We start from the raw sequence: 25401 nt of genomic DNA on the forward strand, positions 1-25401 counted from the left end.
AGTCCGCAGTTTTGAGTTTTAAAGGATGTTCTCCTTCAGATCTCTGTAGAGCTGTGTTTCCACAAGACAGTTACACTCAGTGACTGAGAGTCTGAGATTCAGTTATTATTCTGTTCATTTAATTTCACCAATAAATTGTGATAGAATTCAGAACTCTGAGCTACAATAATGTGGAACTTTTAAAAAGCACTTGAAATCCTTGACAGCTGAAGCAGGGACATTCAAACATACGGCAGGGAATCCAATTGTGAAATGTTCTCTCTGTAATCTTACCAAAGAGAGATGTGTTCTGGAAACGATGCCTTCGTCCAGGGGAGAAAACACATCTGCTCCTCTCTTCCCATTGTTGCCATTTATAAACCACCAAGTCTGGCAGACTTTTCCTTCCCAGCATCTCTCATAACCATGCCTTTCATTTTAACTATAGCAGCTTCACGAATGTTCCATTACTCCATACCGTATCTTGTGCAGTGATTCTTTAAATAGCAGTCTGTTGACTAAAGTATTCTATCAAAAGAGCTGGAAGCAGTGGTGTGCTGGCAAACGTATCACAACCAGCTCTTTGGGGAAAGAAGCTGTTTGTAGAACTTGCCAATTTCCATGGTGTAAATACTCCCACCCAGGCGGATTTCAAACTATCAACTTGATGTCGCTGAATGAGGAATTGCGGAGAGATGAACACAGTCAGCTTTCATGAGTCAGTGCACGCTGCTGTAGGTCAGCTCCAGCATGTCACTGGCTGGAAGACTAATTTTGCTCAAGCACTGTTTAAATCAGCTACTCTTGAATTCAGCAATCTCCCTGGGCCTCTACTGCCCGGCATGGAAACGGTGAATATGGCCTGTCCACTTTTCTCTATCATAAATACTATGCCGGGCCACTTGATTGGAGAGGCCCTGGCCGTTTAAATGATCTCCCTGCTTCCATCGTAGCCCCACAATTGAGAAGCAACACTTTTAACAAACTCCCTCGGCGATTCTTACACAAGCTGAACAGGGTCACCTTCACAACACTGTCAATCAACCAGACTCCAGTAAAAATTTAAAAACATAAAATAAAATAAACAAGGTCACCTTCTAAGCCCCAACTTAGGATCAGTGTTCCCTTCCCTGTTTGGAGGGAGGCATCCTCAAACAAGGTAGGGTATGGATTTCCATAATGCCCTGCGGGTGGCCTAACTGGACTTGTGATGGTGCTGGTTTGAAGTGGGCTCCCTTGCTCAAGATGATCCAGAGAGAAGTGGACACCTTCGGGGACGTCTGTGAAGCTCACATTCACCACCTCTTCTCCCAGCTGCCCAAAGAAGTGCATTACTGGAGGCTATATTTATGTACCTGGCCCCGCCCTCTGGCTGTACAGGATTGGACCAAGCTGGATGAATGGACTTTCTTCTCTGGGAATTCGGGTTTGGGACTGAGAAACAGACCAGTAGTGTGGCTCGAGCTGTAATGGGTGAATTCGGGGGGATGTCGGCTGCCATTTTTCACTGGTCACGTGGTTTGGGCAGAGGACCAAGTAGAGGGCTGACTGCCCCAAAAGAACAAAGCAGCCGTACTGAGGTGGAAGCCACGGCAAGAGATTGAAAACGAGGGCTCGTGGCTTCCCAGCAATGCTCTGGTCCTGGTTCAGGCACATATGAGGCCTGGGGGGATTTCTGTTATGGGTTTGCTGAAGCATCTTTGCATGAAGCATGATTTGCCTTAAAATAAATTCCCTGTTTTCATTTTCAGGTGGCTAAACTGGTTTCTATTTCTTGACTCCAAGTTTTGGAATCATCTTTTTTTCACTGTAATAGTTGCTCTCATTTATACATTTTATTTTTTTATTGAAGTATAATTGATTTACAAGGTTGTGTTAGTTTCAGGTGTACAGCAAAGTTATTCAGTTTTATATATATACATATACATATTCTTTTTCAGATTCTTTCCCCTTATAGGTTATTACAAAATATTGAGTATAGTTCCCCGATGCCTACTTCTTTATGTTGTATTCTATTCTAGGTGATGAAGCTCTTGAAAACTCAAGCAATGGACAGGAAGTCATGCCTCTTGCCATGGGAAAGCAGGCCAGCCTCATCGTCCTGCTACTATTGCTTAAATTGGTTGATCACATAAATGTATAACACACACACACCCCTGAGTAGCTGGTAAACAACCCAATCCACTGACTGACCATACCATTTGACTATCTCAGTCTTTCATCTGTTCAGATATAAAATTAAGTAAAACAAGGTCATTAGTTAATCAAACAGATGCCATATCTGTGACCAGATTTATTGCTGGGACATACTGAGTGATATTTTAATATCAGGTATATAGTCTATATTTCTGACCATTTTCTTTTTATTGGGCCCCTTGAGCTGAGAACATTTGGTGCTATTCTGCTTCTGTTTCATTATACATGTGTTCTTTTTTTTTTTAAACATGCCAAGGAATGATGCCTTTTTTTGCCTAAGTACTATTTTAGCACAAACATTACTTTTGCAGTTGCATTTTTTTAAAAAAACTGATCTTAAATTTACCGCAGAGCCAAGCATAATACATTCTAGGTAGTTGTATAAGTCACAATTTCTTTCAGGAAAAAATACAATAGACAAGGTTTCCATTAAATGCAGGCTTTTAAGCTTTCTTAGTTTCCTCCAGGTCATTAACCCTTTCACCTCTAATCATCTAGGACCCAGGCAACTATTATGTAATTGATCATTAGCAAAACAGCCACGGTGGCAAAAAGAAATACTTTTGTAACATACAATGTACATTGAACTTCAAGACTGATGCTTCAATACTCAGTTGATTTGATTATTAAGACTCAAATTAATTCTACCTTAAACTTTAAAAAATTACATCTATATTACACTTATTTAAAGATCAGTCTTCAGCAGTGAAAAAATGGTGATATTCACATTCCATAATACCCAACTGAAATGTTACTGTTTTATTTTTATTACATTTTATATAGCCAGAAGAATGTCCTTATTTTTTGGAGGTATATAGCCAAAGTATCTAGGGGTAAAGTATCGTGATGTCTGTAATTTACTTTAAAAATGGTTCTCTCTATCTGTCTACGTTTCCATGTATCTATCTATGATCTAACCAGATGATCATCTATAAGCAAATATGGCAAAATGTCAACTGTCAGCTTTATGCCATAGGTATATATGAACATTCATTATACTGTTGTACTCTTCTCCATCTTTAAATTTTTCATAATAGGCAGTCCACACATTTATTCAGTCTTTGAGAAGCCAAGTTTTATGACATAATTGTCATGTCGTATTTTCTAGGCTTTTTTTCCTGCACATGTAAGATCAAGAACACTGTACTCTATGTTCTTTAAGGCCCTCTTCCAAGTGCAAAGTCTGAATTTTCACAATTTGAAAGCTTTCTACTTGCTAGGAGGGTGAATTTCCTGACGACTGTAAAGTTATCTAGGCACAGTTTTTCATTTGAACAATTGAGGTCAATTAAAATACGTCTGGATCAGAAAGTGTTCAGTGGCTTTCAGGACAACATGCAGATTTATTTCGTAGTTTTCATTTCCCTTCATACAAGTAGGACATAGTAACTGCTGACGCTAGGAAATGGTTCACTTTAGCAGAACAGACTTTCCTCAGGCTAGAAGCAAACAGCACGAGGAAAGGCATCTGAAGAGCAAAGAGGTAGAAACTGGGGAGCTGAAGACAGTCTGGCCAGAATGAATTTCTTTGTGCTTTTAAAAGGAAAGGAAGTTGCATGTACTCACTTCTCCTCGATCACTTGCTTTTGGTATTCCTCATATTCCTCTCTAGTCATCCCCTGAGCTGCGGCAGAATCAGATGTACCTCCTTCTTCTTTTTTTTCTTCAGACCTGCCACCAAGTCCTAAATTCTTTACCTGACTACTTATCATAGTTTTCATAAAGAAAGCCATTGTTTCTGCCCCAGAAAAAGAATACCAAAAACTCAGACAAAACCTGAAGGAAATAAAACCCCCACAAAACCTCTAAATATCTTCAACGACAGCAACACATTTAAAAGCAGAGGACTTCGCACAGGCTCATCTATTCAAGGGCATAATGATACAGAAGAGTGGTTTGTGCGCTGTAAGCTGGATTAAAGAGGTGAACTCCTTAGTATAGAGAGGCAGATGGTTCAGATTCCTAAAGCGTACGATCAGACGCAACCGACTACTTTCTGAACTAATACACTAAGCTAATTTCAGAGGGGAAAAAACCCTTCACATTATCCATCCCTCTCCCTACCCATTTCTAAATTATAAGCCAGCAGGGCTTCATCAAGAGTTGGTTCAATTAAATTAATCAGAGCAGACCGATTATATGGCTGTAGTGGAATTTCCAAATTCCAGCCCTTGAGGACAACATCCTGTTGAAAACTGAGTCCAATGAGACTCAAAACCCGAAATGCTTCGTTAAGCAAAAATAATCCTTTGATCCATCATTTTATCTCATTGGACTCTAAGGACTATGCAAGGATTTGCTTGAATTCTATACTGTTTCAGCGGTTACTGTGTCCTGTACATAAATACCCAACTGAGGCAAGAGGCAAGAGGGTCCTCCGCTTACATCTGGATTACCCTAGCCTGCTCCTGCATCGTTACACTTCTGCATGGAAATGACACGCTGGATACTTTAACTGCTCTGATCCAGAAGGTAAGAACACGAGTCAAATCATCAGTGTGTATCGAGGTCACCTTTTCCTCTTACACGCAGTCACTTCCTGGGTGCTCTATTTAAGCTCACTGGTGTTACTTGGAGAAAACTTTTGACAATGTTTTGTAACACAGATTCTCAGTGGCTGTGGTTTTCTCCAGGTCAAGGGAGGAATTTGAGCATGGCTAAGACTTTAATCTATGTTAGTATCTTTCTAATTAAAGCACTCCAAGAGCAGGTGGGGCAGAGGGGAAAGATACAGCCTATTAGTAACCTATGCTTATTATTTTATCTGTAGGCATGAGCCCTTTCAGGAAATAGATGACTATCCCTCAGATTGTACAGAACTATACAAACTGGATTTTTGCCTAAAATGCTTTTTTAAATGTATTTTAAGATCTGCTTTTCATCTTACTAACCAATTTAAAATTGTTGCTAAAATGGTCTCAATTTGAAAGATTAACGAAGATTTAGGGTGAAATAGAAACTTTTCTCGGTGTTCTCTGATTGAGAATGTACATTCATACTTAGCTCCACTTCCACTTTAAGATGTGTTGCCTGGGACTTAATACATTCAAACCATGATCTCTAAATTATTATTTAAAATAAAAATCCATTTTGTAAGTTATTCTAAGTTATTAAATTATTAGATTATAAAATTATTAAAATTCCATTTTATTAGGAATTAGGAAATATTATGAATGGTGAGGGTCTCAATTCTAAACTCCAAAGCCAGTTGGTGAAGCAGCCTCTCCCTGTCCAGTCCTCTTCTGTCTGTCTGTGTGTGTGGGATGGGGGTAGGCTGGGGAGGGGTGGGTGTCAAGCATCACAGAAACTCTTACGTGGTAACTACATCAGTGTGACAAATGAATACTCCCTGGTGGTGCTTTATGAAATCAAATCTTCCATTGTCTTCCCAAAAGATGATTCCATTGGAAGTGGGATCACGTCTTTAAAAACTTTTTATTCCTCAGTTTATTATAATGGCCTTTCCACTTGGACATTCAGCAACTATTTGCTGTGTGTGGAATCCTCCAGAAAGGGAAAATAAATACTCCAGGTGAAACAGGACTAGGTGTTACCCCTCCTCCAAAGGCTTCTCATCATACTTGAACAAAATCCCAAATCTTTACTATGGCCATGTCCCCAGTGCCCCAACCAGTGTCTAGTTTCCAGCACTGCCCCCCAACCCCCAACAGAAGGCTCACTGATCAGGCTTTAAGTCTCCTCTGATTTCTTTCAAACCTATCTAATTTAATTCTTTAATTTTACATTACTCAGTATTTTCTGTGGGCTTATAGCACAAGGGTCCATTACGTTAGTTTCCATATTCTGAAACCACTTTATAAAGACCATCTTTACAAAGCTACCAACCCTGAGACAGAAGTATTATGAGGAAACTGAAGGTCATCTTTAGTAAGTGGCAAAGTCAAGATTTAAACTCGGATTTGTTTGACGCTAAAGCTCTACTCTTTCCTTTTTATACCACATGGACTCTCAGAATTGGAATTACTTGGTTGAATGGTGCTTGCCAAAGAGAGGAAAAGATTTTTATAAAACTGCCATTAGTAATGACTAAAAGTTCCAGCTTAGCCACACTATTACCGGTATTTGGTTATTAAAGATGAAAACATCAAATACGTTGTTTTAATTATTTTGTGTTTTTCATTACCAGCAAGGGTAAGCATTGATCCATTCTCATTTCTTATTCTCTTCTTATGCTTCCATGTATTGACTCTGCAGGTGGTAGGCTACCTAGGGCAGAACGCAAAGCACGTGACACATGAAATACTATCACAAATCGGGGCCTACTTGGGAAATAAATAAATAACTACTTATTACCCGAGACCAATGAAGGAAAAAAGTAAGTTTACTAAAATATTTCTTTATTTGAATAAGGTCAATGTCATTTCTTGAATTCCAGCTAGCATCAAATTAACAATCAGAAAAAAACACTTGACAAAATGTTATCCAATTGAAATCAACAGTGGATAGAAAACCCTTTTAAACTTTAAAAGAAATATATTAAACAGGCAACATACAGATCTAAAAAGTTGCAAGTGGTGATTTTACATTAGATCTTATAAATTAAAAAATCCCCAATATAACCATTTGTTCACTATCTCCCTGCGGTAAGCACATGGACAGGAAAAGATAATCACATCTTAATATTCACAACTGTCACTTATGTTCTTTACAAGGATTGTATGTCTGCAACGCAGCGGGTCAGGCAATCTCTTATTCAAGTAATCTTTGTTTTCCCCAAGTTATCAAAAAGTACAACTGTCTGAGATAATATGTCACAAAAATCACAATCAGCAAAGCAAAAAGCTTTAGCAGGCCATCTTGAAGATGGGGGTTTTCATGGCTTGACCATGATCTGAAGATGCTTTTGTACGTTTAAGAGCTGTCAAGCAAAGTACCAAGAGCTACAAGCAGCAATCTGGGTTTAGTTTGTAATTGTAATAAACCAGGAGTTTTAGTAAAAAGAACATTAAGTAAAAAATTGTAAGTATAAGAGAATCAGTGCACATTTGCTAATGTCATTGACAATGAAAACTTTACATCGGCTCTCAGCTCAGCTTTGAAGTTAACAAGAGACTTCTGTTCACCCCCCATCTTAGCGCTTCTCAACAGCAGTGTGCTCAGAATCACCTGAGGTGCCTGCTGAATACTGATATTCTGAAGCCCCCACCCCTGAGTTCTGCTTCAGGTGGTTTGGAGCTGAGCCTGGAATCGGTATTCTTAACAAGCACTCCAGGATCCAGATGGACCACAGACCACACTCTGAGAAACACTATTATCCCTTTAATACATAACAAAATATTGTGGCCTCATAGAGTTTCAAGCTGAATAAAACATTCAAACAATTACAACACGAAGAGTTACATTAAATAAGAGTATTATCCATTATATTGAATATAATTGCATTTCTTTTTTAAAGTGGCATAAACACAAAGACTTACACTAAAATTGTAAAATCAATTTTGTTTTAATCCAAGGCACCTGTAAAATACTTGCTGGTGTGAGAGAAGTTATATTCAATTATATAAAATAGTACAGAAATGAAAGAATCCTGGCAGTGACTGATTTTTCCACAGAGAAAACATTTTTCTACAGAAATGAGCTACTTAAAGTTGACGATTTTGAGGAAAATAAACCAAATTTCCAATAATATGGTAACTTGTATGAACCGATTTACTGAGTGATTTTCAGCAAATTAAATCAGTACGAAAGAAAAGAAGGTTCATGCTCGTATACTGCATAGGTCTAACATTTCTTTAAGTTCAGGCACACGTGACCATGGATTTTATAATACTGGGTATTTCGCAACCTTTTATCTCAAGAGGATTTCCAAGTCTCATAGTCTACAACTGAAACATTCTTCTGAAGGTATTAATTTTTTTTCATGGAATAAGAGTAAATTCTGTGATGATCATGTCTCTGAAATATGAATTTCAAAATGCTAACACTACAAGGAAAAATGCTAGCAAAGCAGTTCTGTGTTGGAGTGGCTGTTGGTACGAGAGTGATCGTTAGAATGTTCCCGTTCAGCGTTCCGGGATAAAGGCTACTGTAAGAAAGCCGTGCTAGGACTGTTTGCATATGTAGTGCTAGTTAGGTACTGCTATAAGGCAGAGCTCTTTAGAGCCTTTGTATGGGTTTTCAGCAGTTAGTCCAGTCTGTAAATGACAACTAAGAGCAAATTTATGAAGGCTGTGAAGAATCAGATAGTGCTGTTTACAAAACGGTACTATTTTCGATTCTGTGACAAATGAAAGGTATCGTTTTAGCCAGAAGAGGTAAAGTAAAAGAATATTTTGAAGTCTACATCAGTCGTGAAAACAAAATGTCATTTACAGATTGTTTCTACTATACCTAGAACTATGTACAACAACCCCTTCCAGCCTGATGTTTCAAAGTTAACTTACTAACAAGTGCTTCACAATATCCTTAGTTCTGGCATTAAAAGAAAGAAATCAGAAGTACTAACACTATTTTTCAAATTTTGCCTTCAAAAACTTTAACACTGCTTCTACTACTGCCTTCTTGATTTCCACAAATATGCAGCATCACAATCGCCAGGTTGCATGGAGTGATGTAAGTCAGAATGCAGTGGTAGTTTTTAATGACCTTAAAATATACTCAGGACATGCAATCTGAGTTGAATTTAGAGATATAAATGCAGAGTAATTTTCCTAATATTGAACTGACACTGTTGGAACATAGACATTCAAGAATATGAGCAATCACGAAATGAACACATCACTAGGTAAAATACCCATAAAAACCATCGTCAGAGGAATGCTGTCACCTAAACGGGTTTGCAGGCAAAAAGCAGCTCTTAATTCTCCCCTCCAACTTCCTTTAAAAGTGAAATATATCATTGATAATCAGAAGGGAAAAAATACTTCAATAAACATTCTGAAGCCTATTATCCAGATCCTAACGCCCTCAGACTAAACATTCTTTGCTTTCAAAGGGAGCTGTATTAGGCTCAAGGACTGCAGGACTGAGTCTTCGAGTAGGAAATCCTGGCCTCTAAAAAAAAGGCTTTGGTTACAGAATAAACACGATGGGTAGCTCTCAGACCTCTTATTTTGGCAGGGGGCAAGAGGGCAAGGGTGCTTATGCTAAAGATAGAAACTTCAAACATCAGAGACTTAGGGGTAACTTTCATATATGGGGGTGCCCCCTTTCTGTTATTTACCCTCTGATTTATCAATATTCTGTTCAGTGGCTGTATTCTACTGGCCGGAAATTCACGGAAATTTAAATAGATTTATGTACTATGCACAAATTTACATATGGTTGTCTTTAAGGTTTATTCTTATTCAAGTCAATGTTTAAACAGTTATTTTATACAAAATTTAATAATTTAGACTACGAAGCAATTTAAATACTTCAATTCCCTCGAAAAGGCATTTTGTACATACATACATGATGCACACATATGAAAATCGTGTCAGAAGAATCATACATGATGCACACGTGTGAAAATCGTGTCAGAAGAATTTTTTGGCAGCTGCTTCTTGCTGAGTCCTACGGAAAAAGAGAACAAAGCAAAACAAAAAAAACTGAAAGAAGTTCTATATACATTGGAATGAAACAGGATTGCATAAAATTAAAAATGCCTTTTGAAGTATGAAATACATGAAGATAAACATATGTCCTACACATGTATTCCCATGTGAACTGAAACAGACTAGACGTAATATTTGCTTTGTATGAACCTAATTTTATAGGTATTGAAAGTTCTATTATGGACCTTGATAACTTTATTGAATTATCTCAAGTTAAATAAATACAGGAAAACGTTGGGTCAAATTTTAGAGACTTACCTATACATGATATAACCAATGAATAACACCGTTTGTACCACTACAAATATAACAAAGTGCACCGTAGACAGACACGATGGAAATGGCGGTAGTTCTGGACATTTCAGTCTTTCATTTGCTGGCTATAAGGCAAAGAACTTTCTATTACAATTAGTCAAATCAGTATTTTAGAAAAGGAAATAAATGTGAAATCTTTATAAAACGCATGGTTTACTGTATAAACTCAAGTATTTTCATTAATTCATCTCATAATTGCCTTCCACCCTCTTAACTTTCACCACCAAACTTTTTGAAAGAGCAGGCAATGTGGGAAGGCCTCCGCTCTTTCACTGTCCTGTCACTAACTCATTGCTGTCTGGCTTCTACCTTCATCACAGTGACAATGATTTTAGTGTCCTTGAAGGTCACAGATCACCAATTCCCTCGACACTCCCAGTTTATACTTGCTGTACTAGAGCAATTATTAATAGCAGCATCCTCACTCTCAAAAGTGTTCTATTTCAGACAATTACACAGTTGCCCTACCAATGAACTACCTGACAGAGATAATGGCCTTTTCTCAGCTCTCATCCACCCCAATCTCCTAACATTCAACATCACTAATTAGTATTTTGGAAAATGTTTCTTTTCCTATTTCCATGATTATTCATTTTATTATAAGCAAGTAATTAAATACCAGGGACAAAGATTTCATCAAGGTATCCAGACAGAATGGCTTCTAAGGTTAGTTGTTCTCAATATGCTCACACCTATGGGACAAAGGTCTTCACTATGTATTGATATATACTACCCACAGGATCAACTTGGCCGTTGCAACAAAGGCAAGAGTTGGGGGGAAATAAACTCAAACAGAACTAAGGGAATAGGTGACAATGCTTTGGATGGGAGGTAAAATGGTCAATAAGAAAACTATTAAGCTATATTTGAAAAACTGGAAGGGAAGAGGCAAATGCTACAAACATTTGTGAATTTTATAAGGGTTTTCAAAGCCAGTAAATAAGTTAGGAAAAAACTTAAAAGTTCCAGAGATCTGTCTTCTAAATAATATCTCCTATGCATGTTAAACTTCAAAAATATGCTACCTATTTTTAATATTTATTGCCTATCTCCAAAAATGTAGATGGGACTTACACTCCAAAAAAGACCTAATAAAGTAAATAAAATAAAACTTAAAAAAATGAACCAAGTAATACAGGAAAGTAGCTGGAAACAAACAAAAATCTTGCCTAAAGAAAGCTGCTATCAGTCAGCCAGTTTTAGATCTGCACTTCCTGAACAGCCTAGACAGAGAAATATGAATTACCTGGTGCCCGTCTGTCTAACAAATGGGTGTGTCGAGAGACATTTACCTTGTTCAGAGCCGTTTAAAGGTATCATTACTGATAACAAGAGACATGTTTTTAAAAGAGAACTTATAGAAAAGAACCTAGAACAAAAAAAGTCTGAGATTGTGATGACTCCACTAACTGGAATAGCAATTTATTTTTTAAAAAATTCTATTCAATAGGCTATGGAAGCATGATATGGAACACGTAGACATTTGAATCATATGGAGTAATTCTACCTTGAATATTAAGAAGGAGCACTGGCATTAATTTAAAAGTTAAAATATTTTCAGTGGAACATGTGGTTTTCCTTTCCAAAAGAAGACTGTGATAATCATAAACTAGAAGAAAAAAGAGCTTACCATATTTCGCTGCACTAAGTTATCTATGTCCCGCTTCACTATGTGGAGGTGCTCTTTGATGTCATTGAAGTGCTGGGTTGTCTCATAAACGCCCCCTGCAGATCCAGGATGCTGTATGCCACTGACCAGTCTGACAGTTTCACTCACGGAATTCCTGAAATAGGAAATCCTTTTACAATGGAATCACTAGAAAGATGATTTTTACAGTCAGAGATTTCAAATGGTTAGATATATTTCTAAACCCAATGCATCAGATTATAAAAAAAATAAAGAAAAAAACCCCAGAAACAAAATAAGTATTTTAAAAAACTGTCTTCAAGATTAGAAAATAGTTTATAAAAACTAGATTATGCCTTTGTCTCTTACTAAAGGTTGTCTAACCCCAGAGAATAATACTAAATAATCTGTGTTAAAAACAATATTATAAATGGCTTGAATAACATAATGGATGATACTCTTAATGAGCTTAAATCTTTCTAAGTGTTTAATGTTGTGCAGTAAAGGATTAACCCATCAGGCCTGGGCTGCCCAAACCCCGCACATTCCAAAGGTTTTCAGACCCGGCCCATGACTAGCCCCTGGGAGATAATCTCTATGCCCCTGGAATATCCTGCCTGTTAAGAGTGTCTTTGTCTAGCTGGGGCCTTGGGCCAGGCCAACAATATGATTTATGTTTGTTTGCCTGGGGCCTTAGGCTGCAGTACCAGTCTGACCTCTAGGGGGACGGAAGATTGAGCAGTTAAGGTCAGTCATGTGGGTGCTCCATGCCTATGTGACTGACCCCTAATAAAAAAAACCCCGAAACCAAGGCTTGGGTGAACTTCCTTGGTTGGCAACACTTTGCACATGTTGTCACGCATCACTGCTGAGAGGAATAAACACTGTCCATGTGACTCCACTGGGAGGGGACAACTGAAAGTTTGTGCCTGGTTTCTCCTTAACTCCACTGTATGCACCTTCTTTCTTTGCTGATTTTATTATATATCCTTTCATTGCAATAAACCATGACTGTGAGTACAGCAGCTTTTCTGAGTTCAGTAAGCACTTCTAGAAGACCACAGAATCTAGAGGCGGTCTCAGGGACTCATAAGACAAATGTATCAATAATTCAATTTCTCTTTACAGTTCTATCAGATGTCCCCTATATACAAACCTAGTGCTTCAACCAGAAGCCAACTAAAGAACATCTATCTGTTTCAGATATGAAGGAAAAACTGGTTGTTTGGCATACCGAGCAATGGTGTGGTAATCTCCACCATGGTATCTTTTTTGAAGGGTAATTCTGACTTTATACATTTTACCTTACACTCTGACTTCAGAATATAATCCCCATGTAAGATGTGATTCCACTATTCAGATGTAAGATAAAGAGCTCTACCACTGAGTATGCCCTTTGGATATGAGTCTGTAAGCATGATAGTGTAAGAGACTGCAATTTTTTTTTTTAAATAATGGCAGAAATGTAACAGGGCTATTTATTAAGAAAGAAAGAAACATTTCTGAATTTCAGTTTACCTGAAAGTATTACTACTCCCTTTCACCTGCCTTGGTCCTGATGTTCCCTGAGAATATCCTTCACAAAAAGCCTCTGTGTCTGGGATGCTTCTTCTAGTCCTGGCCCTTCCCTCCAAGAGGGAGGGTCTAAAATGGAAGGGCCAGTTCAAACTACTGCCTTTCCTCCATACTTTCCTCTCCGTGAGGCTTCCTTGTCAAATGCAACCATCCCCTAAACATCACACATACTTTTCTCCTTTGTATCTATATACAGTCAGCCCTCCTTTTCTGTGGTTTCCACATCCACGGATTCAACCAACCATAGATCAAAAATATTCAGAAAAGAAAATTCCAGAAACTTCTCAAAAGCAAAACACAGACAACTATTTACATTGTACTTACAGCTATTTACATAGCAATATGTTATATGAGGTATTATAGGCAATCAAGAGATGGTTTAAAGTACACAGGAGGTTATAAGCAAATACTATACCATTTTTTTTTTTTTTAATTTTTATTTTATATTTCAGTATAGTTGATTAACAATGTTGTGTTAGTTTCAGCTATACAGCAAAGTGATTCAGTTATACATATACATAGATTCATTCTTTTTCAGATTCTTTTCTCATATAGGTTATCACAGAATATTGAGTAGAGTTCCCTGTGCTATACAGTAGGTCCTTGTTGGTTACCTATCTTATGTATAGTAGTGTGTGTATGTTAATCCCAAACACCTGATTTATCCCTCCCCACCACGTTTCCCGTTTGGTAACCATAAGTTTGTTTTCAATATCTGTAGGTCTGTTTCTGTTTTGTAAATAAGTTCATTTGTATCACTTTTTAAAATTAAATTCCACAGATGAATGATATTTGACTTTCTCTGTCTGACTTACTTCACTTAGTATGATAATTTCATACTAATGGATAGGTCCATTCATGTTGCTGCAAATGGCATTGTTTTGTTCTTTTTAATGGCTGAGTAATATACCATTGTATATTATATATGTACCACATCTTCTTTATCCATTCTTCTGTTGACGGACCTTTAGGTGCTTCCATGTCTTGGCTATTGTAAACAGCATTGCAATGAACATTGGAATGCATGTATCCTTGTGAACCATGGTTTTCTGTAGATATATGCCCAGGAATGGTATTGCTGGATCATTTGGTAGCTCTATTTTTAGTTTTTTAAGGAACCTCCATACTGTTCTATAGTGGCTGTATCAAGTTACATTCCCACCAACAGCGCAAGAGGGTTCCCTTTTCTTCACACCCTCTCCAGCATTTACTATTTGTAGACTTTTTGATGACAGCCATTCTGACTGGTGTGAGATGATATCTCATTGTAGTTTTTTTTTTTTTTTTTTTTAACATCTTTATTGGAGTATAATTGCTTTACAATGGTATGTTAGTTTCAGCTTCACAACAAAATGAATCAGTTATATGTATACATATGTTCCCATATCTCTTCCCGCTTGCGTCTCCCTCCCTCCCACCCTCCCTATCCCACCCCTCCAGGCGGTCACAAAGCACCGAGCTGATCTCCCTGTGCTATGCGGCTGCTTCCCTATACCATTTTATATAAGGGAATTGAGTACCCCTGGATTTTGGTATCTGCAGGGCCCTGGAACCAATCGCATGGATATGAACGGAATACTGTATATGGGTTTTCTCCCTCATAGAGCATAAGCTACGCGAGAACAGTAATGTCTCTGATGTTCTGACAGCCTTCAACAGTTACAGTGCAATTTGGATGAATGAATAAATAAGTTATCTACCTTATTTCCTTGAAGTAAAATTTGGTTTAAAAACTATCAATAAAAGTTGGACTTCCCTGGTGGGTCAGTGGTTAAGAATCCGCCTGTCAATGCAGGGGACATGGGTTCAAGCCCTGGTCTGGGAAGATCCCACATGCCGCGGAGTAACTAAGCCCGTGCGCCACAACTACTGAGCCTGCGCACTAGAGCCTGCGAGCCACAACTACTGAGCCCATGCGCCACAACTACTGAAGCCCGCACGCCTACAGCCTGTGCTCCGCAACAAGAAAAGCCACCGCAATGACAAGCCCGCGCATCGCAACAAAGAGTAGTCCCCGCTCCCTGCAGCTAGAGAAAGTCCATGCACAGCAACGAAGACCCAACACAGTCAAAACCAAATAAATAAATTTATCAATAAAAGCTTTGCTAGAAGAAAACAACAAAAAAAAGGAACTCAAATATTAAAATTACTTAGTAGGTCAGGCTGAATGTTAAGTATAATAAAAAATCTTCAAAAATTCTACTTGAGTTACACAAGCAATGAAGAGTTAAAAATTTGCTACAAAATATCTCAAGTGCTTTCTGAATAAATGACATCTATTGATTAAAACTTCTTTGAATGGCATACATGCTCAAGGAAATTCATGTGAGTCTAAGCTTTTCCACTTAAACCCAAATTAAGAATTATATTCTACTATCTCTAAAATACTTAACCAAGAATAAAGCATCCCAGAATATACAACCTTCTCACATATCTCCATTTTAAAATATTGCTTCCCAGAACATGAACTTGCTTACATATACATAAATGTCTTTTTAATACACAAAGACTGAGTCATCATTCATTCATTTGCCTGTTGATTCTGCTAATGTTTATTTGCTACATGTTACGAGCCAGGCAATTTTTAGGGATATAAACTGTGCAAGAAAAATATAATTCCTGCCCTGCTGAGACTAACAGACTAGCAGGAGAGCAATGTGACAGAGGCACATCTAGAGTTCTATGAAGATGCATTTAACTTAGCTGGGCACCCACTGCTGAGTGTTAAAGGATAAAGGAGGGTTCTGTGAGGATGGGATTGTGACGGAAGGAGGGCATATGTAGCTTAGGGAATAGGTCAAGTGAAGAGGGCTGGATAGAACACCAGAGAAAAAATACCTTTTAAGGAATAATAGAAGGATGACCAACAAATGAAGAAAACTAAGAAGCAGAGGCCAAGAACATCAAGAGTAAGTGGTATGCTAGAAGCCTTGGAAAAAAAAAAGTCTCAAGATAGAGGGGGTGGGAAAGGTATCAATTTCTACAGGAAGTCCAGCAGGATGAGGACTGAAAGGTACTCATTACAGGGCACCACTGACCGCAGAAAGAACAGTTCGGTGCTTTCAGGACAAATTACAGTGGTTTGGAGACGAAGACAGGCAGTTTGGTCTACTTTTTTAGAAACTCACTAAAAAGGAAGGAAAAAGAGAAGCAAGAGTAAAAATAATAGAAAGTGTCAATTAAAGGTTTTGTTTTGATTAGTTTTCAATAATGGAAGAGCAAGCCCTTTTGTATGAGGTGTAAGTTAAAGGTAGAAGACAGAGAAAGGATCATTAAAGAGCAAGGGTCAGAGAAGCAGAAAGAACGGGATCCAGGGCTAAGGACTAGCCTGGACAACAGCTGTGCAGATGGAGACAAGTGTGGGGAGGGAGCGTGCAGCACAAAAGAGGAGGTGAAGGAGGAGCCAATGTTATCTCCCAGGGAGAATGTCAATGGCAGGCTGAGTTATGGGGCTTGAAGAGAGTGGTGAAGATCTTGAATGAGAGTAGTGAAGATACAGAATGAATAAAGATCACTGAATAGCTTAAATATTATATTACAGGGACAGGCTGAAGGTACAGAAGATGATAATTAGGAGCAAGATTCCAGAAGAATATGTGAAAATATTCATGTGAAAATGCCTAGCACAGTACCCAGAATGCAATAGGTACTCAAAAAATCTGGTAAAGGTAAATATGAAATGCTAAATGCTGCCTGCTCACCAAAAAGAACTTATTAAAAAAATTACAACCGATTAATAACACAGTCAACACATACAAATAGCAAAGTTCAAAGAACATTAGTAACTCTGTCCACTGAAAAGGCCCAGAAGCAACGACAATCCGGTAGCATTAAGCACGACACTGTCTCTAAATACCACTTCTCACTAAAAGACCAGGGCTCCAAAGAAAAATGCCTTTGACACGTGTGGGACAGAAATGTACAAGAGAAACCTGGAAAGTCTTACACCTGAAAGCTACCAAAGACTACTGGGGTTGCATCAAAAGGATGCAGAAGCTAACCTGTAGGGACAGCTAGCGCCCAAAGACGAAACAATCTGAACGGCAATTATAAAGACTAACGTAAAACAGCAAAACATGTTAAACTCCACGAGTTGAAAAACAATCAAACAAACATCACCTCTCACTATCTCATCATTTAACCTTGGTCACTGCCAGGGGACCAACTCGTTATTCTAAAAAAATGATAAAAAAGAATCAAGTATTTATCCTGCCTTTCCTGAACTATTTCAGGATAACAAGTAAGTAATCAGAGAAATTCTTTTTACATGGAGAGGGAATCTTAGAATCAGAGTGTCATCCTTCTTCAACCTCTAATGAAATGATGGATTTGGGCTGCGGCCACCACTGGCTAAAACTCAGGCTGATGGAGACACTTTATAATGAAGGGCTCAGGCTGACAAAATCTGGTTATTAGTAACTGCTGGACTGGGTGATGGGGATCTGAGAGAAGGCCCTTATATTAGCCTCAACTTTTTTGTATGTTTAAAATTTTCTATAATTAAATAAAAATTGGCAAGGACTTATGGTATGCTAAAAATAGCACCTGAGAGTAGAGATAATGAGTACTAGTTCTGACTGTTTTCATATCATGATCTTTTATCATTCAGAGCCTTTTCCCCTCTTTCTGTAAACTGCAGACAACTGAACTACATGCTCCTGCTAAAAAAAATTCTATGATCCCCTAAGAGCGTGAAAATCCATGAAGACGCAAACCACCCTTTCTATGAAAGGCAAATATTTCCTATCTCTTTGCATTTTTTTCTGAAGCTTATTCAGAAGAAAAAGCTTTAGAGGACAAGTTCAGAAATTTGAGTTCAGCTTTTACATTAGCTTATTGCATGCATGACATGTGTCCTTCATTAATAAGGGGGAATTTACATGGATTGCTAACTACCCTAAGTAAGTGTTTGCATGGATAATACAACTGGGTGGCTAGGCTTTGCTAACCACTAACTGAATCTTAAGATGTTCTAGTATTACTCTTAAGTAAAACAAGCACAAAACAGTATCTAAAGCATGCTACCATTTACATCAGAAAGAAGGAGATCTAAGAAAATACACATGTGGAGAAGAAACAGAGGAAGAACAAACCAGAAATGAATGGGATGAGTTACCAACAGGGGGTGGATGGGAAAGAGCTAGAAAGAAGGAGAGAATGGAAGTGGGGCAGCAGTGATGAAGAGGAAGTGATACCTCAATGAATATATCCTGGCTCCTAGAACCATAGCATTCACATACCCTTCGTATACCCTAAATATAAACAATTAAAATCAACCAGGATGTAGGAGAAATGCAAACACTAACAAAAAACCTAACTGTATTATAAATGAATATCATAACCATACTGAAGAGAGTGGGGAAGAAGAGAACTAAACTAACTACCTGGAAAATAGTGTCTGGACTAGATACTGTAGGGCTAGAGGCAAAAGGAGCTTTACATAAATCATAAATCCATCACTATATGTGTTTCTCATTAGGGATATGGCTTAATAATTTGACACCACTTTATGTATACTTTATGCACACACTAAAACTATACCAATAAGTAAATACATTATAGATAAGAACCAGGTTTCTCCCTATTGGAGAAACAATTTTCAAATAGGGAAAGGAGGAAGGCTAAAATCAGCCCTTCAGTTTTCAGTTCAGTCCAGTCCAACCAAAATCCAAAGTATCTGTATAACCAAAGTATCTGTATAACCAAAATCCAAAGTATCGTGGTATACAAATGTAGAGTAAGGGATACAAAAATATGTGTATATGTGTGATTAGTATACATTCACATATTCCCTAGACCTGCCCACTGAGAGGACCTAGAAGCAATGGCACCCCAGTAGTAATGAGTATACCTAGTGCCCAGATCTTGGTTTCTAAATACTTTTCTCCAATAAAAGGAACCAGGGCTCACTGAGAAGTGGTTGATTCTACAGCTGGGGCACAGAAAATACAAGATGAGCTTGAAACATATTACAGTACCAGAAAGTAAAGAAATATTTTAAAAAGATGGGGGTTTGTTGAAAGAACACAGAAGCCAACCTGAAGGAGTTCCTAACGACCAGAGCTGGAACAATTTGAACAACAAAATAAATAATGATAGTACAGGATTATAACCCACAGAATAAATAATCCATGAGTCCACACTGATATAAGTGGATGAAATAAATAAATGGGGGAGAAGGAGGAGTGGTCCTTATAGAATGCCAGTAAGTAGATACAGAAGGAATTATGGAAATAGAAAAACGAGCATTTGGTAAACACCACATTCTTGTTTCAGATAAAACATCAATGGATGCTAAAATTAGTGAGCCAAAGGTTAAAGTGAAACAGGATATTTACAAAGACTCAAAGTATCTTTCCCCAAATATTTATTAACCACCAAGGGAAGGATAGTAACTTTAAAGTAGAGAAACCGGGAAGAAACAACAATATCCAAGTGATCACAGCCAACATCATCAGTTATAAGACATACCAACATCATGAACATGATGCACTGTTGTATTCTTGTCAAAAATGCAGAACCTCCATCCAATCATGAGTAAATACCAGACAAACCCAAACTGAGGAACCAAATTGGTCCAATGAATTAATCAATGTTCTTGAAAACTGCCATGGTTATGAAAGACAAGGAAATATGAGCTATTTCAGACTGCAGAAGTCAAGAGAGATAACTAAATGCAACGTGCAATACTGGATAGGATCTTAGAATGAAAAAGGCACTGGTAGAAAACTGGTGAAATTTGAGTAAGATCATTAGTTTAGTTAATAGTACTGTACCAATGTTAATTTCTCCATTCTGACAATTGTACTGTGGTTATGTAAGATGTTACCATCGGGGGGAAGATAAGTGAGGGATACATGGGATATATGAGGGATATGTCCTTATTTTTTCTTGCTATGTCTAAAGTCTAAAATTAGATCAAAATATTTTTTTAAATGTTATACTGATCTGGTCTGTTTCTAAAACAGTTTATTCATTTAACATTATAAATATTTGTGATGTTAAACACAGTCAAACAACTGTGACAAAACCTTTTTTTTTTTTTTTTAAAGATGCTAAAGCATCTTTTTCTTTTCTAGCTTGGAACAAATAAAAAAATTTAGACAGGTTTCCTAAATATCAAAAGTCCCCGTATACTTTACATTCCCCTATTTAGAAAATAATCTAGAACGTGATTCTTACTCATGCTGCAGTCTTACAACAATAATGTGCTTGCATATCTAGAGAAGTCATGAATTTAGGATAAAGGTATCACGCGATACTCCGACATTACTGTTGTATACTTACTTCATTTCATTTACTTGTCTCAGAATCTCATGCTGAGTGTTCACAACAGTATCCAGTTCTTGTTGAGTGGTCTGGAGAAAAAAACAAAAGATGACCAAGATGACCACCCAGCTCAATAATCCCCATTCTACAGAACATACAGCTTTTCTTTTCTACCTCTCCGCCACCAAAGGCTAATAACTAAGGCATATCTGCATATTTTCAAAGCTCACCTGTCCATGCTGCCCTGGGATTCCTGCTCCTCTTTTAGAGATCTCCTCCGTCAAGGAAGAGACATACCTTCTCTGTTCATCAAGAATCATATCTAACTGTCGGTTCAGCTGCTTGATTTCAAGATGAATACGATTCTGTCCTTCAAAGATTTGTCTCAGCTCACGATCTCCTACAGTCTCAAATAATTCATCTGCTGAAATGGAAATTACAAATCAAAATTATTAGAATCACCTACACATAGTTTTCAAATTACTGTAAGTGACCAAAGCACTAACATATACTAGAATAAGATCATCATCAACACAGTGTTATGATCTTCCCACAGTGTTAAACATGCATGTAATTAATTCAATCGTGATTAAATTACTGTTTTCACCATCTCTGGTGGTTGAATACTTATTATAAATTAGGTCTGAAATTTTTCACCTAAAAATTATTTTGTCTTTTAAATAGACTGTGTGATTCTATTTACAGGGGCAGGCAGAACTAATGTAATTTGTTGCCTCTGGAAGGGGGCTGACTTGAAAGAGGTAAGGGAACTTTCTGGGGTGATAAAAATATTCTATATACTGATCTGATGGTTAAAAGGGTATACACATTTGTCAAAATTCATCAAACTATTCTCTTAAAATTTATGCATTTTACTTACAAAAAAGATTAAGAAATGGAGTTGAGAACAGCTGATTTTCCTTTTATTCCTGACCATGCTTAAATCAGATCGTTTCATTCAAACACTTACTACAATAAGCTTCAGGATATATTCACAAATCATATGTGATGTTTAAAACAAATCCAAGGAAAATATAAAACTTACCTTTCATTTTTATCTTCATTAAATCTGAATCCCACTGTTAATCATTTATATTAACGCACTACTTAGTTCAAAAGCTAGCCCAGGCTTTATTAAATATAGCCTTGATCATTTGTGCTCATAGGGAACCGAGATCATAAAAGTTAGCAGATTATATATAGTCCCTCTATTTGGCCTTATCTTGTTTTGTTTTTGACATGTAGCCCATGTAAGTTCTTAATTACATTAGCTTAGACTAATATCTAAACATTTTCAACCTTTAATGTCCAGAATTCTGTTGAGTAGTAAGAGACTGACTTATTCTCGCAAGTCTTGATAGTTTTCAAGTGTTAGCTCTATATTACTAAGGTAATTGTGTGTCACTAAAAGGAAAGAAATAAACCTTGGACGATTTCATTCAACAAATATTTACTGAGTCTCAACTACTACGTCAGCACCGCTGTTGTTTTTCTAGGCTTAGGGGACACAGAAGTAGACACAGCAAACAAAGACCCCTGCGCTCACAGAGCTTACACTCCAACGGTTCACTGTCCACATCATCCAGGTACTCCCGACTGCACACTTCACTAAGCGATACTCTTCCCGGTAAAAACATCAATCTCCGAGCCCTTTAAAGACTGAAGATTTGCTTAAAAATTATTTCTCGAAATGACTTGGAATGTGCCAGGTCACAGAGCAAAGATGAAATGAATGAAGCGCCACAGCTACTGCTGCAGCGGAGGACAGCTCTGCTCCAACTCACCAGGCTGCCCTTGAAGGTCAGGGTGGTCCTTCTGGAATTCCTCCTTTTTTTTATCCAATTCTTGTTGAAAGTGCTCAAATTCCTCCTGGTACTTTTCTTTTTCTTTCTCAGAAATTTCTTTATCTGGTGTAGGCTTTTTTGGAGTTTAAGAATAGATCATTAAAAAAATTAAAAAGAAAATAATAAACCTCAATATATGTTCTTTTTCTCATTTTAACTACTCTACCACTAGTTGAAAGGTTAATTTACTCTTGCTACTAATATTACAACAAAAAATAAAAATAGCCACTACCATTTACTGAGTGCTTGCCAGAGGGCACTGTCTTTAATGTTTACAACGTTAAGGTGGCCAGTACAAACATCTCAGTTTTACCAGTGAAGAAATGGAGCGTTACAGAGGTTAAGTAACTTGTACCAGGTCATAATGGCAATATCTGGCAGAAACAAGATCCACACCTAAGTCAGTCTTCTCAAGTTTTCAGCTACGAGGCAGTACCACTAAACTACAGATAAACTTTTGGAAAAAAATGAGTATACTTACCGGCTCTTTCCCAGGCTCAGTCAACTGGAAAGTCAGAAAAGAAAGGACATCATGGTCATCTACAAAGTAAAAAAAAAAAATCTGAAAAAGTTCTGTAATAGATTATTTTTATGGTTGTGAATTTACTTTATAGACATCTGTTGCTTTAAAATAATAATCAATAAGGGAAACAACAAAAATTTGCTCTAATTTGGTAAAGGCAACGGTGCTCTGTGAGCTTAGAGACAAAAATTCATCTGACTTATATTAGAACTAGGTTAGAATTCACTTTTTAAAATCCTAAACCAGAACATTTAGCTGTGCTTAACACATGATGGATGTTTAATAAATGCCTGATAAGGGAATGAACAAACAAATGAAGGGTCAAAACAAGTCCAAACTCCTAATTCTGGCAGCAAGATCCTCCTTTATTTTTCCACAAATCTCCTTCATGCGCTCCAGTCAAGTGAGACAAAATCCTGTTCTTCAGGTATTTCCTGTTCCTACCTGTCTCTGAACCTTTCTTATAGTGCTTATCAGTCCCAGCCTTACTTTCCTGTTTTAACCATGACACTGCTCTGTCCTGGATTACTGGGACAGTCCTGATTTATCTGTGTTCCCCTGGCATTACTAATAGCATCTCCTGTTACTCCCAAAGCATCTCGATTAGAATATGATTACTTTTCTATATATTATTTATATTTGTTTCCCTCATACAGATTTTATTTCACCTCAAATCGTATTAAAAAATCAAATTAGGGGCTTCGCTGGTGGCGCAGTGGTTGAGAGTCCGCCTGCCGATGCAGGGGATGCGGGTTCGTGCCCCCATCCGGGAAGATCCCACATGCCGTGGAGCGGCTGGGCCCGTGAGCCATGGCCGCTGAGCCTGCGTGTCCGGAGCCTGTGCTCCGTAATGGGAGAGGCCACAACAGACAGTGAGAGGCCCGCGTACCGCAAAAAAAAAAAAAAAAAAAAATCAAATTCATTTCAAGCTGTTTAAGCTAAAAACAGCTAACAGATCAAACCTCATAACATCGAATTACAATACTCATCCTGGCTAGTGTCTCATCCACAAAGCAAGAGAGATGAATTTCCACTGCAGCAATCTCTTTGCTTTCTGCTACTTTTATGGAGATCTAGATATACAGCCAGATTAAAGAGAAAATTGTAATACCATAGTGTAGGTTAGGTAACATTAGGAGAAGTCATGCAGTGTTAATAGAGCCCTAGACCCAGGAGCCAGAAATCTAAACCAAGTACTGCCTGGGTCTGATCTATTGGCCATGTGATCTTTAGAAAGCCCTTTAATCCAAGATTTGGTCAAGTCACCTAAAAATCGGTTAAATATGGTCTATCCTTTCTCCTTCCTTCCTTGTTCTATTGTAAGGAAAAATTCACATATTTGAAAATAATAAAAATATTATACAATATGAACACAAGATGGTGTTAACATCCAATGATAAGTTCATTTATCAGCACTCATGGAAAAAAAAGGGTAAGTACGTCTTCTTTAAAGTTTAGCCCCCAATAATATTTCCTCATTTAAATGTGCTATGACAGCTCTCAGGATCCTAAAGCACTTGGCAGTTAACCTTTTAAATGTCTCCTTCACTATAAAATATCACATCCAAACTGACAGTCTAATTTACATAATTGCACATAGCCCCAGCCAACTGTAAACCTACAGAAAGTAGCGGATCAGCAGTCCCAAGAGACCCAAAAGACTGGCATCCCAGATCATGGAAGGTTACAACCAGTCTTAAAAGGTTAAAAGCAAACAACGCTACCCATCTCCAAAATACATTATTCCCAATAAAATTTAATTCACAACCTTTCAATATTAAAAGATACCAAGATTTTACCTGCAAGACCTCCAGTTGCAGCAGATATTCCAAAATGCCCCTGTGCAGGGATAATCATATTTTCCACTTTGGTGCAAAATTCATAATCATTTTTGTCTGGTGTGAAGCCATTATTGATCATTACCTAGAAAGACAAACTGTAGCTATAGCTTTTACAAAGATCTTGTAAAACGAATCTCAAGCAGTCAGTTTATGACTATTTGATCTTTATATTTGGTCTAATAACCACCAAAAAGCTATCAGCTTCAAATCATTATGCTGTACACCTTAAACTTACAGTGTTGTATGTCAATTACATCTCAATAAAGTTGGAAGAAAAAATGAAAATAAAAAAAATTTTAAAGCTGTAATCCCTTGTCCATTAAATAAACTCACTTATTTGGGATCATTATACAATGAGATAATTCACTTCAGGAAATGGTTTTTGCCCTACTGTGTGTCAAAGGCTTAAAAATAAAAATCTGATAACTTTCCATGAAAATCTTTCTAAAATAGAATGTGGTTCACCTTCTCTAGAGAAGACTTAAGGAACCAACCATGATTACTTTCTCTGAATGGTTCCTACAGAATAGGGATCAGGCTTGGTCTGAAACTCCAGTGACAGAGCTACAACGAATAAGTTAAATTGACAATTTTTACCATAGAGGTTGAGAATTAAACAGATTGCCTCAGCAAGTAGTGAACTCCTCTTCATTAAGTTAGGGGGGTGGGCTTCCCT

General features: G+C 37.5%; 2 protein-coding genes across 4 annotated transcripts in view; both read right to left on the reverse strand.

The window, feature by feature from the left end:
* Positions 1-6405, reverse strand: part of CPLX4 (complexin 4) — a 29461-nt gene extending 23056 nt beyond the window's left edge. Inside the window, exon 1 of one of the 2 annotated variants that reach the window (XR_003435277.1) lies at positions 6320-6405. Coding sequence is in view for 1 of the 2 variants with exons in the window: in XM_027118664.1 (XP_026974465.1) it covers positions 3742-3908 (167 nt within the window). In the remaining variant the exon portion in view is untranslated. Of the gene's footprint in view, positions 1-3741; positions 4076-6319 lie in introns of those variants that run through there. The other variant, XM_027118664.1, reaches the window with a different exon arrangement.
* Positions 6406-6512: 107 nt separating this feature from the next.
* The window catches only part of LMAN1 (lectin, mannose binding 1), a 30121-nt gene continuing 11232 nt past the window's right edge, over positions 6513-25401 (reverse strand). The window contains exons 6-13 of one of the 2 annotated variants that reach the window (XM_027118661.1): positions 24684-24807; positions 22843-22901; positions 22302-22434; positions 20748-20938; positions 20536-20606; positions 11677-11830; positions 9990-10111; positions 6513-9690 (exon numbers count right to left, since the gene is read on the reverse strand). In XM_027118661.1, the coding sequence (XP_026974462.1) occupies positions 9654-9690; positions 9990-10111; positions 11677-11830; positions 20536-20606; positions 20748-20938; positions 22302-22434; positions 22843-22901; positions 24684-24807 (891 nt within the window). In that variant the 3' untranslated portion in view covers positions 6513-9653. Of the gene's footprint in view, positions 9691-9989; positions 10112-11676; positions 11831-20535; positions 20607-20747; positions 20942-22301; positions 22435-22842; positions 22902-24683; positions 24808-25401 lie in introns of both variants that reach the window. The other variant, XM_027118660.1, reaches the window with a different exon arrangement.

Source organism: Aethalodelphis obliquidens, unplaced genomic scaffold (assembly GCF_003676395.1).
Source record: "Aethalodelphis obliquidens isolate GAN/ISIS:26980383/991018 unplaced genomic scaffold, ASM367639v1 scaffold19, whole genome shotgun sequence".
Lineage (NCBI taxonomy): Eukaryota > Metazoa > Chordata > Mammalia > Artiodactyla > Delphinidae > Aethalodelphis > Aethalodelphis obliquidens.